This window comes from Zea mays, chromosome 2 (genome assembly GCF_902167145.1).
Source record: "Zea mays cultivar B73 chromosome 2, Zm-B73-REFERENCE-NAM-5.0, whole genome shotgun sequence".
Lineage (NCBI taxonomy): Eukaryota > Viridiplantae > Streptophyta > Magnoliopsida > Poales > Poaceae > Zea > Zea mays.
Window position 1 is genome coordinate 224,025,967 of NC_050097.1, and position 18,363 is coordinate 224,044,329.

At 49.4% G+C, this 18,363-nt stretch overlaps 1 protein-coding gene across 1 annotated transcript; it reads left to right on the forward strand.

Moving 5' to 3' along the window:
• The first annotated feature begins 9,891 nt into the window (after nucleotides 1-9,891).
• On the forward strand, nucleotides 9,892-14,930 carry LOC100192027 (uncharacterized). The gene is made up of 9 exons (NM_001365508.1): nucleotides 9,892-10,069; nucleotides 10,290-10,321; nucleotides 10,471-10,542; nucleotides 10,893-11,142; nucleotides 11,949-12,010; nucleotides 12,498-12,778; nucleotides 13,055-13,409; nucleotides 13,494-14,036; nucleotides 14,379-14,930. Exons 1-9 carry the CDS (start codon nucleotides 9,943-9,945, stop codon nucleotides 14,658-14,660), a joined length of 2,004 nt encoding a protein of 667 aa, NP_001352437.1. The 5' UTR covers nucleotides 9,892-9,942; the 3' UTR covers nucleotides 14,661-14,930.
• The last annotated feature ends 3,433 nt before the right edge of the window (nucleotides 14,931-18,363 follow it).

Below are 18,363 nucleotides of genomic sequence, written 5' to 3' on the forward strand. Positions count from 1 at the left end.
TCAAGGAAGGGTCGGCCTCGCCTCGGCAAAGCCCGACCCTCCCTCGGGGGCTAAAAGGGGGGAACCCCCTCTGCGTCGAATTTTTTCCTCGAAAAAAGATCCTTTCTGCCAGAAAGTCTTTCGTGCTTTTCGACTACTTCGAAAGTGGATCCTGAAAACGACGGAGTACACGTAAGCAGCAAAGGCTGACCGAGCCGAGGGACTCCTACGTCCCCGGGATACAGATACCTCACTCATCACCTTCTGCGATAAGTAACTCACGTTCGGATAAGTGATTTCGCGGACCGAACAAGTCTTCACATTCGAAAGCTCCTCTGCCGAAGCGATTCTTCGAGCCTTCTCGACTGCGTCGGTGACAGAACCCTATGGACGGGTAAGAGTGCGCGTAAGCGGCAAGGCCGACCGAGCCGAGGGACTCCTACGCCTCTGGGATACGGATACCTCACTCATCACCTTCCGCGAGAAGCAACTCTCGCTCACACAGACAATTCTGTTACCGACGAAAAAGTCCAGATACTCGAAACAAGAGGAAAAGAAACACAGCTTTACAACACGGCGAGGGTGTGTTTGGGCCTCGGCGGCCGCAGAAAACACACACTACAAGATAATCCGATCCTGCAGGCTCGGATCTGGACAGTTGAAGGGAGCCGCAACACCCTCGGCGTCGACAACACCTAGCCTCGGACGGCGACGCGGTCCGAGGATCTCCATTCTGAAGGACAACGTCATCACCAAGCACGGGCCATCGCCACCAGGGTCTTCTCCGAGAATCCGGCCCGAGCAGGCGGCTCGGCCGGTCACCCCGAGGCCTCGGCCAGCTGTCCTCCGAGGACATCAGCCCGGCCCGAGGCCTCGGCGGATCAATTCCGGCGTCGGTCCCGCTAACGGACGACCCAGCCAGGCTCCGGCCAACCAAGTCTTCTTTTTCGAGCCAGCTCTGCCTCTGTCCATGCTGACACCGCTACCCCTGGCCTCGGCTCATCGAAGAGCGGCCGCGGGGTTCCTTTAACTAAGCAAGAGAAGCCTCGGACAGCAAGGCCGACCGAGCCGAGGGACTCCTACGCCTCCGGGATACGGATACCTCACTTGTCACCTTTGCACGGGGCAACTCACGCTTGGTGAAGCGGTTCAGACAACCAACAGGCGAGTCTTAGTGCTCGAAAATGAGGAAAAACACATACACGTTCAGGCCTCGACAGCCACAATGAACAAAAGACCGACGAACGGCACGTTGTCGCCCGCTCCAGCAGCAGCGACGATGACGACCCCCGCTCCGGGTGGCCGAACTACAGCAGCGATGGCCTCAGGGCGGACGCTGCTGCAACCTTGCCCTCGCCCACGCCGACGCTCGAGGGGCGAGGACAAGTACAAAGAGCCGGAGGCCCGAAACGCGGATGGTGGCGGTGATCCCGTCGGCAACGGGGACTTCTCGAGCCGCCTCCGCCTCGGCACCGACGACAGGGGCCGTCAGCCCTCCGGCAGATCCCCACTCAGATCCTCCCGGACGAGTGGGGCACCGACCTCCGCGTGGAGGCGTCGTACCGGTGCAAAGGCAGGACCGCCCCAGAACACGAACGCCGCCCTCGCAGCGCGCGATATCTTGGGCGGTCCTCCCGTGCACACGGTGCGGCAACCGCCTTCCGGCAAGAGGGGGCACCGGGAGCCAAGCCGACGAGCCCGGCGCGCTAAGGCTGACGACGCCCGCCGTCGACCAGCCCCGCGTTGTCGAAGTCCGACCCGCCCGTAGGGCCAGTGAGCGCCCTCTCCCTCGAACACCGAAGGAGAGGCCGACCCACGAACCCGCGCGGGAGGTAGAGCTCCTACTCAGCCCGGTCTCCACCCCAGCGAGGATGATGAACATCCTTGAAGCTGAGGGTGGGACCAAGATCGCAGCCCGGCTCGCTTCTCCCCACCTAGGGGCTGGTGATCACCGTCTCGGGTGACCGCCGGCGGAGGGGTGCAGCCGGGCTGACTGATGAAAATCCTTGAAGCCGAGCGATGGCTGAAAGGTACCAACTCCCACAGAGTTGCGTTCCTCCAACGACAAGGCGGAAGGACTGCGAGCATCCTCCATCCGGGGGCTCGGAAGGTGGAAAGACACGATGCATAAGGGAGCACGAAGACATGGTCGCCTTTCAAGGGGGTCACCCACCTTTTAAAGGCGACTCTCCCTACTTGCGTCCCCAGCCGTCGTGGGCTGAGTCTTCTCCAACACGCTCCAAGGTCCTCCCCTACGGCGCGGGGGCTGGGTCCCACACGTCATGCAAGCCGGCCCAGAGCAGAAGAAGCCAAACCGCCGCGCGCGGTGCATGCAACCGTCCAGCGGTTACAAGCGGCCCTCCACTTTTGCCCAGACCAGCGGGCGAAAGGGCGGGTAGCCATGCAGGCGGCATGCAACCGCGCCAAGTGGGCGCACTTCTCCGACTTCCAACACGCCCAGCATGGAGGCCCAGGCCCACGCGTCATGCAACCGACGCGCCGGATGCTGCGTGCGAGCAACTGCACCGCCACCCGCGCCACTGCCACGCCTCCTCGACTGCGGAACCAGAACCGCGACTCGAGGCAACCCTACGCACGACCAAGCAGCACCAGCCTGGCGCAACGGTCAATGCAGCAAAAAAATGGGCCGGCAGTAATGGCGGTGGCAGGCGGGCAAGAGCAGCGGTCACGTCGACAGCCAGGCTTACGTCCCATCCGGGGGCAGCGAGAGAACCCTCTCTCACGGCTTGAAGACGACGCACCCGTGTTCTATTCCTTGAACGGCTCGCGCACGCGCAACGGCCGCCCCGCGAACCGCACGCCCCGTCGCATTAACTCCGCGGCGGGAAAGGCGGCGCCTCTGGCAGGGGAAGCGAGCGACGCTTCGCCTTCACCATAATGACCGCGTCAAAAAAGGTACGCCACATCATTCGATTTCGTATCCTTTTCCTTTTTTCCTCTTTCTCTCTCTTACAACAGGGACCGGGAAAGGGGATACCCCGAGAAGGATCCTTCTCCGTGAAGGAACCAGGCTCCGAGCCTCCCTACTGATCAGAGGTTCGAAGGCTGGCCCCTCGGAGGGGTTCAACAGCCGCCTCAGAGCACGTGGGCTCCACACCCACTACTGGTCAGAGGTTCGAAGGCCGGCCCCTCGGAAGGGTTCAACGACCGCCTCAGGCTACTCGGGCTCCGCGCCCACTACTGATCAGGGGTTCGAAGGCTGGCCCTCGAAGGGTTCACAGCCGCCTCAGACACAGAGCGAGGGATGACCATGGGTACGTTCGATACATAACCAAGGCTCGGGCTGCGCTCCCGAGGTACCCTAGGACATTTCCGAGACCAGCGGGAACGATCTTGTAACGGAATCCCATCAGAGGGAGGCATCGAGCCCTCGGACCCCGTCGACAGGGGACCGGGTCCGGCAGATCACCCACAGGTACTTTTGGGCGCGCCTCTGGGCCTCTAGCCGACCCCTAGCAAATGGGGCACGAACGTCCGCTCGGATTACCCGCCAGCAGCTCACCGGAGACACCATGTTCGGCGCCCAACGAGGGCAACATGGCGCTTTCCCCCCTCCTCCTTGCGAAAAGGCGACGCAGGGGCGTATGTAAAAAAGTCGAGTCTATCCCTGATCGTCCTCTCGCCCTGTGCAGAGGCTCGGGGGCTGCTCTCGCAAACCCGGCTCCGGCCAAACCGTTGATAGCGTCAACATACCAGCCCGAGAACTTGGGACCCGACCGTGCACCCGGGCTACGGCCAGCTCGCATGAGGGAATGACCAGACCAGCCGAAGCATTACGCGAGGCATTAAGACCTCGGAGGAGTCAAACCACTCCTCCGAGGCCTCGGGGGTACACCCGGCGGGTGCGCTCGCGCGCACCCACCGGAACAAAACGCAACCGAGAAAGGTTGATCCCCTTGCAAAAAAGTGCGACGAAAGCCTCCAAGCGAGTGCTAACACTCCCTTCGAGGCTCGGGGGCTACTGTCGGGGACCATAATTAGGGGTACCCTCAAGTCTCCTAATTCTCAGCTGGTAACCCCCATCAGCATAAAGCTGCAAAGGCCTGATGGGTGCGATTAAGTTAGGGATCGGTCCATTCGAGGGACTCGATCACGCCTCGCCCGAGCCTAGCCTCGGACACGGGCAGCCGACCCCGGAGGATCTCTGTCTCGCCCGAGGCCCCCCTCCAGCGACGAACATAATTCCGGCTTGCCCGAGGCCCTGTCTTCGCCAAGAAGCAACCCTGACCAAATCGCCGCGCCGACCGACCAAATCGCAGGAGCATTTAATGCAAAGGTGGCCTGACACCTTTATCCTGACGCGCGCCCTTCAGTCGACAGAGCCGAAGTGACCGCAGTCACTTCACCGCTCCACTGACCGACCTGACAGAAGGACAGCGCCGCCTGCGCCGCACCGGCTGCAGTGCCACTAGACAGGGTGAGGCTGACAGGCAGTCAGGCCCGGCCTCAGGCGCCATAGGAAGCTCCGCTCTGCCCGACCCAGGGCTCGGACTTGGGCTAAGCCCCGGAAGACGGCGAACTCCGCTCCGCCCGACCCAGGGCTCGGACTTGGGCTAAGCCCCGGAAGACGGCGGACTCCGCTCCGCCCGACCCAGGGCTCGGACTTGGGCTAAGCCCCAGAAGACGGCGAACTCCGCTCCGCCTGACCTAGGGCTCAGACTTGGGCTCAGCCCCAGAAGACGACGAACTCCGCTTCGCCCGACCCCAGGGCTCGGACTCAGCCCTGGCCTTAGCCGACGGTCTCCGCCTCGCCCGACCCAGGGGCTCGGACTCGACCACGACCACGGAAGACAGACTCGACCTCGACCTCGGAGGAGCCTCCACATCGCCTAACCTAGGGCGCAGACCGACCACGTCGACAAGAGGCGCCATCATTACCCTACCCCAAGCTGACTCGGGCTACGAGGAGCAAGACCGGCGTCCCATCTGGCTCGCTCCGCCAGATAGGCAATGATGGCGCCCCACACGCTCCCTGATGACGGCAGCTCTCCGCCCCCTTACGGAAGCAAGAGGACGTCAGCAAGGACCCGACAGCCCCGACAGCTGTCCTTCCGCCTGGCTCCAGCGCTCCTCCGACGGCCATGACATCACACGAACCGGGTGCCAAAACCTCTCCGGCTGCCACGACAGCATGTACTTAGGGCGCTAGCTCCCCTCCGCTAGACACGTAGCACTCTGCTACACCCCCCATTGTACACCTGGATCCTCTCCTTACGCCTATAAAAGGAAGGACCAGGGCCCTCTTACAGAGGGTTGGCCGCGCGGGGACGAGGACGAGACACGCGCTCGCGTAAGGCCGCTCGCTCCCTCACCCGCGTGGACGCTTGTAACCCCCTACTGCAAGTGCACCCGACCTGGGCGCGGGACGAACACGAAGGCCGCGGGATTTCCACCTCTCTCACGCTGGTCTCCGACCACCTTTCTCCCCCTTCGCGCTCGGCCTCGCGCCGACCCATCTGGGCTGGGGCACGCGGCGACATTCACTCGTCGGCCCAGGGACCCCCCGGTCTCGAAACGCCGACAGATACCAATTGAGAGCACCTAGAGGGGGGGGGGGGTGAATAGGTGATCCTATAAAACTTAACACCACAAACTTGATTAAGAGTTAGAACAATGAAATCAAGTGAGTAGAAAGGAGAGCTCTTGTGAAGCACAATAGAAACAATAAGGACAAGCACAAGAGACACGAGGATTTATCCCGTGGTTCGGCCAAGTACAAAACTTGCCTACTCCACGTTGTGGCGTCCCAACGGACGAGAGTTGCACTCAACTCCTCTCAAGTGATCCAATGATCAACTTGAATACCATGGTGTTCTTCTTTACTTTTCTCTTTCCCGTTTGCGAGGAATCTCCACAACTTGGAGTCTCTCGCCCTTACAATAAGAATCACAATAAAGCACTAGAGTAAGGAAGGGAAGCAACACACTCAAATCCACAGCAAATACGCACACACAAGACCAAGACTTGAGCTCAAAAGAGTATCACAAGGTTCTCACTAGAACGGAGCTCAAATCACTAAGAATGTCGAACAAGTGTGCGAGAATGAAGTGTGAATGATCAACAATGCTCAAGGGTTGCTTGGTGTACTCCTCCATGCACCTAGGGGTAGCCCCAAGGCAGCTAGGAGCCGTTGAGAGCATTCCAGGAAGGCAATTCTTGTCTTCTGTCGCCTGGCGCACCGGACAGTCCGGTGCACCACCGGACACTGTCCGGTGCGGATTTCTTTCCTTCTTTGGCGAACCCGACCGTTGGCGGTTCAGAGTCATTGGCGCACCGGACACTGTCCGGTGCACACCGGACAGTCCGGTGCCCCTTCTGACCGTTAGCTCTGCCACGCGTCGCGCGCGTATTATGCGGCCGACCGTTGGCCCGGCCAACAGTTGGCTCACCGGATAGTCTGGTGCACCACCGGACAGGTGATTTATAGCCGTACGCCGTTAATTGCTTCCCGAGAGCAGCCAGTTGACAGACGCCGGCCTGGCGCACCGGACAGTCCGGTGCACCCAGACCGAGTTGTCTTTGGCTGAACAACGCCATCTCTTTTCCAACTTGATTTCTCCTGTTTCCAGCACTTAGACACAATACATTAGTCTCCAAAACAATGTACTAAGTCTTAGAAACATACCTTTTTACTTGATTTGCACTTTATCCATCACTTTGCATAGATTAACATAAGTCCACTTGTGTTGGCACTCAATCACCAAAATACTTAGAAATGGCCCAAGGGCACATTTCCCTTTCACTAGGATATCACAATAATTGGATAGTGATATCGTAGCTCAAGGTGTAATAGGATTAATAGAATACTTATACCAATAAGGCGCATCTTCTTTTCGGAAAGCCTACCTCAAAAGGACCTCTGAGTTAAGTGTGGTTGGCCTGAAAAAATCTTAGGATGGGTGACCGTCCAAGAAGTTTTTTCGGGTGCGCATGAGTGAGGATAAAGTGCGCATAGAAGACTCGTGTTGTTATGTGGAGATGGTCTATGAACTTAGAGAGACGACAGGAGTAAGTATCGCCGGTTCAGGAGTGGGCGGGGTGTTACAAATGGTATTAGAGTCGATCTCGTCATTTTCACGGGCGTGTGTGGGCCAGAATGGTCACATGGCATAACATATGACGATATTAGACACACAAACATGGTCAAGAGGGGATGTTCCTGGCTTGTGATTTTGACCGACGAGGGCATCAATCTTCTAAGGGAGATGGATTGTGATATCCTTGCTCGGTTGGATTGTGATATCCTGGTTCAAGGCTTAATAAGATTAATATAATATTTATACCAATAAGGTGAATCTTATTTTTTGGAAGTATGTCTCGAAAGAACCTCCAAGGTAAGCGTGGTTGGCCTAGAGAAATCTTGATATGGGTGATGGACCTCCATCGCTAATAGGTTAAGCCCACTACAAGGTACCAACCGCTTGTCGTTAAGCCACTAGTGCCACAATTAGTCGACTTAGTAGCCCCCTTTGATTCATTCCTGATCCACCACTAGCGATGGAAGTTCACAACATTAGGAATATGTGGCCACGAGGTTATTTTCTCAGACACATGGGTGACGACGGTCATTGGATTGAGAGCCATTAGACATGTGATTGTCATTTTTTCTAAACTGTGTGCATATTGTTATTGCAGAGGTGAGGAGATAATTTGTATCAAACCTTTGTATGCAATGAAATTTTCCTTGCTGAAAAAGGAAAAACATGATCACAAACTGAGGGATTGCTGCATCCTATTTCTAGGAGCTTGTAGGCCTCTAGTTTGGGAAGGGCATATGCCAACCTGTACTGTGATGCCTTTAGACTACGGAAATAAAGTTGGTTGGTTTTAGAGGTGTCCCAACCCATGACTCTACTTATAGTTTTTATAGGCTGCACGTCATCTAGAAACTACTACTAGACACTACCTCTCCAATGTAAACATCAATATTATTTAATTGAATTTTATATTCCTCTTCTCTTATTTTGTCTTGGATATCGTGTTGAAACTAAGTCTTATGCAAGACCCAGTTTGTTATTCTTTCTTCATTTAATTATTTGCCATATTATCTTTTGGCCTATGTGGCAGCTGGATTAATGCTATAGAAACTAGATGACATGGAGGGTTGAGACTGCTAACATCCGTCACTATATTTCCTATATTTTACTGTGTAATTAAATGATTTATGATTACCATAAGAAATCTTTTAAGACCATTCTAATGAATAGTTTTATCGCACAATTTCCAATAGTGTCGTGTTAACATCTATTATTTAGTCTGATTTCACTCAAAGTTTACCTATACTAGTCGGTTGCCCGTGCGTTGCGACGACTTACAACAATACCCATGTAAATTATCCATCAAAAAAATTCAAGATTTTTTATTGATTGTCTCCGCTCTCTGTATAATATATTTTTGATTTGGCTAACTGATGTTATTGTTTACTCCATGCAAATATGTCTTGGCACAACACGACCAATGAAGTGAGCGATTAGAAGAGAGTTCACAACGATTGACTGAATGAATAGAGATTATAAAATGATATAATTCCATCATACAGAGACCAAATAAGAGAAAGTTTGTGAGATCAAGTTTCTAAAATAAGTCTCATGAAGTCAAACTTATAAAAAAGATAGATCAAAATATGAAGTGATTGCTAAAGTCAGGCATCAATAAAAACTGGATGTATTCCATATAAATTATGCTACTTCGTAGCAATTACTAATGTTTAAAACCAACAAATAACCTTTCATTTTGCTGTTAGTGTGACAAAACATTGCTGCTCCAACCAATTCAGCAACCTCAAACACCATGTAATACATCACACCAATGTGGTCCCAGAAACAACCTAATATTTGCAAGAGCCAAGAACGTCGTGTCGTGCTTGGGCTATAGCCTCGGGCCGTAGTGCTGGTCCGGCCCGACACGATTATTTTTTTATTTTACAAAAAAATGTATATACCTATATACAATTTATATTCAATATTAAAAACATCTTAGTGTGATGTTCTACTGGTTAGACAGTTTCATCCAGTGTCTCCCGCCCTTCTTCCATCAGGGCATGGGTTCGAAACCCACCTCCTGCCTCGTTTTTTAACATTTTACGCTGATTTAATTAAATGGATCGACGGGCTAACGAGCTGGCCCGACACACTTAGCAGGCCGGCTCGTGTCGGGCGTCGCTACGCTGATTTAATTAAATGGATCGACGGGCTAACGGGCTGGCCCGACACAGTTAGCAGGCCGGCATGACGTGCCTGTGCCATAGTTGCGGCCCGCGTGCATCTAGCCCGTGTCGAGCGTCGTTACGCTGATTTAATTAAATGGATCGACGGGCTAACGGGCTGGCCCGACAGAGTTAGCAGGCCGACATGACGTGCCTGTGCCATAGTTGTGGCCCGCGTGTATCTAGCCCGTGTCGGGCGTTGGCATATATAGACGTGCAGCAGATTAATTTGAAATAGCTGTGAGAGGTTATTTGTAAAAAAAATGACGCATGACGACCGTTAAAACTGATGCTTTAAATATAGTATAGAAATACTGTTTTGCTCTGCATTTTTCGCGGAGTGGAGTTCGAATACGGATATGGATATAACCAAGTTGATGGAGATAGTATTAGAATACAATGTACTGTACATTTGTCATCATAAAAAACAATTCGTGCCCGATGGGTAGTTGGGTACACACAGACAGACACGGTGGTTTTTTTGGCACGAGGTTGAGCCCACCCACCTAGGCTCCAATCAGCACCCTCCCTGTCGCCAGACGGCCCACTGGCTGTGGCTGGCTCACTTCACTCGGCGCTCGGCGGCCGCACCCAAGTCCCAACCGCACTGCGCCGCCTCGATCAAAGCAAACCCCCAGGCCCCCAACCCGCCCAGCGCCCTGCCCCCCCGCCGCAGTGAGTGAGATGATCATCGGAGGGGCAGCGGGCGCCGGGAACCCGAGGAGGAGGAGGACGCAATGAAGGCGCAGCCGCTGCTACCGGCGGCGCTCAAGAGGCGGAGGGGCCCGCGCGTGGCGGTGCTTGCGCTCGTCCTCTGCTCCCTGCTCGTGCCCTTGGCCTTCCTCTTCGACCGCGCCCCCTCCGGTACGTACCGTACCCTCCCTCGCTCGCTTCCTCCCAATGCGCGTGCTCGGATCACCGCGCGCGTCCCCGCCGGTAGATCTGGGGCTCCAGCCTCCAGCTCCCTGCAGCGGTTGCTCGTCCGTCCGGCTACTGCGCGGCCGTGTTGGTTACTTTCGGGATTGGCTTCGGTTGGCTTACTTCCCGATTGGTGCTTGTGCTTGTGCTTGTGCGCGCGATGCAGGGTACGTGACGACGGAGGAGCGGCACCGACAGGTACCCCGCTGTTTCCAACCCTCTCTCCTGCCCGCAGCAGTCCTTGATGGTGATTGATTTGGACGTCACCATGTGCGAGCGGGGACGGCTCGCTGATTTCCGCTATTTTTATTTCTCACCCATGTTTTCCTTCTCCGCGCTGGATTCAGGAGGTCGTTCTGCCTTCGTTGGATCACGTGGAGAAGAGGCGTCGCAGTGGCGCTGACAGTGGAGAGCGACAGGTCTGTTGGCTGTTACTTTTATTGAAAGCGATTGTTTTCTTTGTGATTTTGTTTTGTTTGGAATGGATAGACGTTATTGCGGGGGGCACCGAAATGATGTCTATTAGTTATGTCCTGTTTAAGACCGATCGCGAAGTTTGAAGCGCTTCGAAAGCCTACGTGTTCTGCAATCAGAGGCAATGCTTTGTGGGTTGCTTCCTCACCTGTTAGTGCTGTAGGAACAATTATTTTAACTATTTTTCTCTCCATTTTGCGCGCATGAAGTACAAGTGAATCTATCGCTGAAAATTGCTTAAGCATTTTGAATTGAAGGTTGCTTCTGCAGTTCGTGACAGTTGCATTTCTCTCAGGATGCGCCGGAGAAGATCCCCAGAAGTAGTGCAGGAACGATTCATCAACGAACACCAGAGAAGAACATCTCCAAAGGCAGTGCTGCAGTCATTCATCAACAAACACCGGAGAAGAACATCTCCAAAGGCAGTGCTGGAGTCATTCATCAACAAACACCAGAGAAGAACATCTCCAAAGGCAGTGCAGGAGTCGTTCGTCAGCATAAGCAAATTGGTAGCAACACGACAAGGGATGATGCTAAACCAAAAGGTATGTCATAGCAGTACAAGGCCAAAAGTTCAAATGCCATTGCTGATAATGCTAGAACATTGTTCAAGGTGTGTAAATTTTAAGCTATGCCAGGGTCATTGGGGTTGTACGAGCCCTCAATTGTACCACAGTGAAAATTATATGTGGACATCATAGGGATGAAGATGACCGGAAAGATCAGTAACAGTGTTTTCTAAACGAAAATGATTTCCGGTCAGTCAGGAACTCACCATATTTTCAACTTAACTCTTTGGTGGTGACATCAATACAGTGCTGATTGCTAAAAGAAATTAGAAATCAAAACTTTATTGAGACTAGAAATTAAAAAAAAACAAGTGTAGCAATGGCCAATGGGCCAACGGTCATAAATGATATCACTTTTACAACAAACGATTCCTGGTTTATGGAATATTTCATTTCCCCTTTTACCCCTAGTTTTAGCTTTAAGATATTTTTTTCTTGATGTTCATGGCTCTTTCAATCTTTCACCTTTTGATGTTGAATTAAATTTTAGCTGTCAAGTTAGTTTTTTCATTTCCTTCCTCTTGACTCCCTCTCTTGTCGAAGAATTACTTTAGAACCTATCATCAATTATTTTTACCCAACTATCGCTTGAGTCCAGACAGACAAGCCACCTGGCTTATGTTGCCTATCATAAGGTTGTCTTTGTCACTATAATACTCGGTCAAAGTTATTTAGTGGTAGTTGGTCCCTATCATTTTTTCGTGGGCATCTTTTTTCACATCTGTTGTTGTAGCTATTTTGCTTTTACTTACATCTGACCCATTAATTGCCAACATGCACAGTTTTTGCAGCACCAAAAGTTGAACCATCAGCGGATGTGACGGATTCTACTAAAGTCGCAAGAGTAATGATCTGTAGCTTTCAAAGTTGTACTTTGTTGTTTCAGAACTGCTACTTCATGTCATTTCACAAGTTTCTTATTTTAAGACATCTTCCGTTGAGGTTGTGTTGTAAGGGTCCATTCGTTCTATCTTTAGTATAAAGATACATAACTCTCCTACATGTTTGCGAAAAAAGACACCTTTCATTACCAAACTTTTCATGCAACACACAAGAAATACACACACTAAAATGGTCATATATAAATTATGTTCAGCTCAATGTTTAAGATCATAGGTTACATGATGCAACTTTTTGAATATTCTATCATCATAACTAATCCAAAAGTTAAGCTTGTGTTAAGACAATCTTGAGTAGAATATAGTGCATCCTTATACATTTTTCTTCAAAGCCTAAACTCGTGTTTTGTACCAGTGTTCATTTTAGTTCCACCTGATTTGCATCAGCCTGAGTTGTGCTGATGTTCGCCAAAACGCAACCTGTCCTTTCAGGATACTAACCAAGAAGGTGAAAAGGCTGATGAAGTGGAAAAGGCGAAGTCCTGTCAACTTGAATTTGGGAGTTATTGTCTCTGGTCTATTGAGCACAAAGAAATAATGAAAGATTATATAGTGAAAAGGCTAAAAGATCAACTCTTCGTAGCACGCTCATACTATCCAAGCATTGCAAAAATTCAAGGACAGGAAGCTCTGACTCAGGAAATGAAGCAAAACATACAAGACCATGAGAGGATTCTTAGTGCATCATCAGTTGATGCTGATCTACCATCCTTGTAAGAATCAAATTTTACTTCTTAAGATCATAGTTTCGTGTGATGATTAGTCTTAAAGCTGATTGTGTGATGACTATGTTACTAAGAACAAATTTTATTAGATTGAATTGGGGTGTCCTATAGGTTAAGATGATCTATTTTTTTCTGAATGCTCCTTAGGGGATATATTTATGCAAGAGACAAGGAGATTTAATTTAATCTAGGGACATTATTTCCAATCATCAGTAGGGCTTAGTACTTAGATAATTTGAATGACAAGTTGTTTTGTGATTTCAGTATCAACAAAAGGATGAAGCAGATGGAGCGAACAATAGCGAGAGCCAAATCTTGCACAGTAGATTGTAAGAATGTTGACAGGAAGCTTCGCCAGATACTTGACATGACTGAGGATGAAGCTCGTTTTCATATGAAGCAGAGTGCATTCCTGTACAATCTCGGTGCCCATACATTGCCGAAAAGTCACCATTGCCTTTCTATGAGGTTGACACTAGAATATTTCAAATCATCTTCATTGGATTCTGATGATTCTCCTGGGAAGTTGAGCAGACCAGAATACAAGCACTATGTTATACTATCTAGGAATATTCTTGCGGCTTCTGTAGTGATCAACTCAACTGTGAGCAGTTGTAAGGTATTTGGCTGATATTTACAATGTTAATCTATACACTATCTTCTGAGCTGTGCATCCCTAGCATACTCACTGGTCTTTTTGCAGGAGCCAGGATACCTTGCTTTTCATATCCTAACTGATGCTCAGAACTTTTATGCCATGAAACATTGGTTTACCAGGATTTCGTATAAAAATGCAGCTATCCATGTCATAAACTATGAAGCAATTGTTTTGGAAAAACTTCCAAAGTATACTATCCGGCAGCTGTTTTTGCCAGAGGAGTTCCGTGTTCTGATTAGGAGCACTAAGCAGCCTACTGAAAACACTAGAATGAAATATCTGTCACTGTTCAGCCACTCACATTTTGTTATTCCAGAAATCTTCAAGTATCTAAACAAGGTGGTTGTGTTGGATGACGATGTAGTTGTTCAACGTGATCTGTCTTTCTTGTGGCATATTGATATGGGAGACAAGGTAAATGGCGCTGCCGAGTTTTGCGATCTGAAACTTGGTGAAATGAAAAATGTCTTGGGTAAAACAGCATATGATCCCGAGTCGTGTGTATGGATGTCGGGGGTGAATTTGATTAATTTGGATAAATGGAGGGAGCATAATGTCACAGAGAACTATCTGTTGCTCATGCAAAAGGTTAGTATTGTTCCAGGCCAGTAAATTCATGCTATAGAATGTTGTAAAAAGGGGATGCTTGCATTAGGCCTTGTTCGGTTAATCCCTTTCCAAGGGGATTGAGGGGGATGTTGACTTGTTGGGGATTTATTCCCCTACAACACTCTTCATTTCCTTCCAATTCCTACCAAACCAAACAAGGCTTGAAAGGAATTTTCACAGGGCAACCAAATAGTTTGCTTCCTTTCATTTTCGTTGAATTTTCTCTAATAGAACTTCGAAAACAATGGTAGCTTTTAGTGTATTTCGGATGTTTCTTCATGTTGTTAGCAGGTTATTTATCTCATTCTTGTTCTGTTACAGTTCGAATTCAAGGATGAGCTGTCCCTGCGAGCAGCAGCATTTCCTCTGAGCTTGCTATCCTTCCAACATCTAATATATCCCCTAGATGAAAAATTGACCCTGGCTGGACTTGGATACGATTATGGAATCGATGAAGAGGTTGCGCGGAGATCTGCATCATTGCACTACAATGGCAACATGAAACCTTGGCTTGAATTAGGTATACCGGACTACAAGAAGTACTGGAAGAGGTTTCTTGACCGAGGAGATCGATTTATGGACGAGTGCAACGTAAATCCGTGATGCAGATGGACCCAAGATGAGAACAATTGAGTAAATCTGGGACGCAGAGCTGGACCTGAAATCAGAACAACATCAGCAAGCCTTACCGAAGCTTGTGTCGACGAGAACGAATACTAGTGGTGAAGCCAGGATTTTTTGAGTTGGATATTCCCAACCTGAAAGTAGTGTACACAAGAGTATATACGGTAGCATAAATTTGAGTAAATGCTGGGGACTACGATCCATCGACCTCCCTCTACGGTAACAAAAAAATTCAAATCAGTCGACTTCATCTTACAAAATCTTCATGAAATACAGATAATTGTACATGCTACGAAACGAGATAACAATGTCAATTGCGCTATAAAATTTGGATTTGGGATATAGAGAAGTGAATTATTGCACAACATGCCCTTGCACCCTGCTATTAAATAGGATCAAATGTGGGTGTGGCTGGTTTGGTGGAAGCATGATGGGCGGAATAGGAACAAAGATGTATACGTACCCCAGCAGGAACTAACTAGTCTGTAAGGTTTATAACATCATTAGACAACAACATATTTTCATTGTTACAAAAAAAATACTTAAATCACTTTGTTTGACATTTAGGGATTATTTGAATGCACTAAAGCTAATAATTAGGTGGCTAAAAAAATGCTAGTATAGTTAGCTAATTTGCTAAAAGTAACTAATAACTCAGCTACTAATTAGACTGTTTAGAGCATCTCCAAGAGATTCTTTATTTTTGACTCTTTATCTGTCTCTCCATAAATATTAAACTCTATATAACATGTAAGTTAGTTTGGCTAGCGAGTTGGTAGCCAAATTTTGCTAATGAGGGAGTCAATTTAGAGAGTCGGATAACTTGACAAGTTAAATGGCTAGTCTGTTGGAGAGTTATTTTGCTATTAAGTAGCTAAAATTTAGCTTAACAAGCCATTTAGCTAGTCTTTTAGAGATGCTCTTAGATATCTTTAGCTAATTTTAGTAACTAACTATTAAATATAGTGCATTCAAACATGACTTTGGTTGTCTTACTCAAGCCTTAGTAACCCTAAACCCTAGTTTTACGTTGTTCATGCATGGTTATGTTTGTCGTGCATGCGAAGCAAGTGGCCACGTACGACCCCCGCGACAACTAAAGCGTGAATGGTCCATCAAAATTCAGCCCCTCGCCTTGTGGGGGCAATGCTTATTTTTGCCGTTTTTTAGTTGTTTGGTTGTTAAGTCTAGAGCCTTATTCGATCGTGATAAGGATCTGAGCCATTATCGGAGTGTGAGTCTATTGGTTCGTGGATAGCGTGCAGATCAGATCGTGGGTGCTTATCGGTTCGTGGTCACGACCCTATATAAGGCGCCTTATAGCCCGCGCCAAATCCATCCTAACACAAGTTAGATTTTTTTGCCTCTGCTCACAGCTGCGCTGTCGCCGTAGTTCTCTTCATCCCGACCGCCGACGTGCATCTACGATCGGGAGAGAAGGTCTCTAGAACCTGTCGTCTTCGAGATCCTGCACCGGGAGAGGGCGTATAAGGTTTCTGGGAAGCGACCTCATCGTCAACCCTGCTGCTTCGACGTCGTTGACTCTGCTACTTCATCGTCGAAACTACTTCTTTCACCATCGTTGTTATCAGGTACGATAATTAGGGGTACTCGGATTACACCCTTAAAACGTACTTAAAATAATTCTGCCAAGGTGCATCCCCCGTGAATGAGGAATTAGATCTCTGTATCACCCGAGGTCAGGCCGGGGGTCATCCCAAAGAGGCTTCATCCTGACCGAGCCCCCCCACAAGAACCTTTCAAATTCTCCGACTCACCCGAGCTCGATCTCGAATAGGTCACGTGCTCGGGCAGACCTCGCCCGAGCCTCCCACACCTTAGGGATCCCATCTCCACCTCGCCCGAGGTTACCTCGCCCTAGAATCGCCATGTCCGCCTCGCTCGAACCCGTCTTAGGCGACAAAGACAAAGCGTGTTCGAAGGCCAATGGGGGAACAACCGCATTCAATGCACATACCTACCCTGCACGACGCTACAGGTGCACATCGGCAACAAGACTGCGGTCTTGTCCAAGACTAACAACATGATTACGCATGCGCCACTATACACGCACACCGCCTGCCATACCTTGATGGGACATCCATTATGATAGAAGGGCAGACCTGCCCTCGGGCGCAAACTCTGCCTCGCCCAACGCTAAGCTCGACCTCGGATATCGTTTCTGCCTCGCCCGAGCTCGGCCTCAGGTACCTGCTCCACCATGAATCCCATAGGAGGCCACTCCCTCGAATATGGCGCACGTTAGGAAGAATTCGGTCGTCGCCTCGGGAAGACTTCCGCCTCGCTCGAGCTCAGCCCCAATCTCGATATTCGCGGCAAAGGACACCCTAACGTCATCAAATACAGAAGTGCTGACGCATCTCGTAAACGACTTTTCTCTATACCTAAGTCCTGTTACAACCACTACGGTATGGGCAACCCCTCTCCTAGGGGCTCGGGCGTGTAGCCGAACCCTTGACCTTGGCTCTCAGCGGGAAACCAGTGGATTCAAGTCAACAATGAAGTACAAAGCCATACCGATCACAGGACACAAAGGACACTTCCCTCAGTGGCACGACAGTCCCCGACTGCAATATCATACATCCCCTAGGTGTATAAATAGGATAGTCCATGACTCTTCCAAGAGGAGCGAACACTTCGTAGTTTTCTCCTAGCATTCGATATTGGCACTTGCCTTAATCATTTTTAGGGACTTGGGGCCTTCCCCTCTCCCGTTCAGCTTGTAACCCGTACTACAGACACCTCAGTGCGAGTAATATAAGCTTCATCCCCTCTCTGCTAGAAATAGGGTCTTGCATTGCTTGAACCAGGATAAATCGCTTGTGTCAACTCACATCACCATCTGGATCCGGGGCACGCGACATCACTTCTCTAGTTGGTTAGGACTGCGAGTCTAGACACTGACAGTCGTCTACCAGTATGTCTGATCAGTACGCATCATCTGATTTAGCCTCATACTTCACTTTATCTGTTATGATATAGGTGTGCTGCATTTATATAGTTATGTTGTTAGGTAACCTATTAGGTTAATTGTTGTGGAATAGACACCTAGATTATTTATTGTCGTTCCTGATTTATATTCGGAATTTAATCTAGAAAATGTCTAATTTCTCAACAGTCCAAAAACCTTATTGTAGACAATTTTCTTGTTTAACTATGGGTGGTTTTGCCGACGCGCTGAAGCCAGAAAAATTCAATGGTATACACTTTAAGAGGTGGCAAGTCAAGGTCACATTTTGTCTCACTGCTATGAATGTGATCCATGTTAGTAAAGGCAAACCTGAGGGCAGACTGACTCCTGAAGAGGAGAAAAAGTACGACGAGGCCAATACTATCTTTACAGGAGCAATTCTTATCGTCCTTGTTGATCATATTGTTGATGCAAATATGCAACACACATGGGAAAGAGTTGTAGGATGCACTTACTACTAAATATGGTGCATATGATGCTGCCAGTGACATGTATATCATGAAGAGCTTTCATGATTATAAGATGGCTGATAATTGCTCTATTGTTGTGCAAGCTCATGAAATACAGTGTATTGCCAAGGAGCTCGACCACCTTAAGATTGTCCTACCCAACTGATTTGTGGCTAGGTGCATTATTGCAAAGTTGCCTTCTATATGGAAAAACTTTGCCACATCTATGAAACATAAGAGA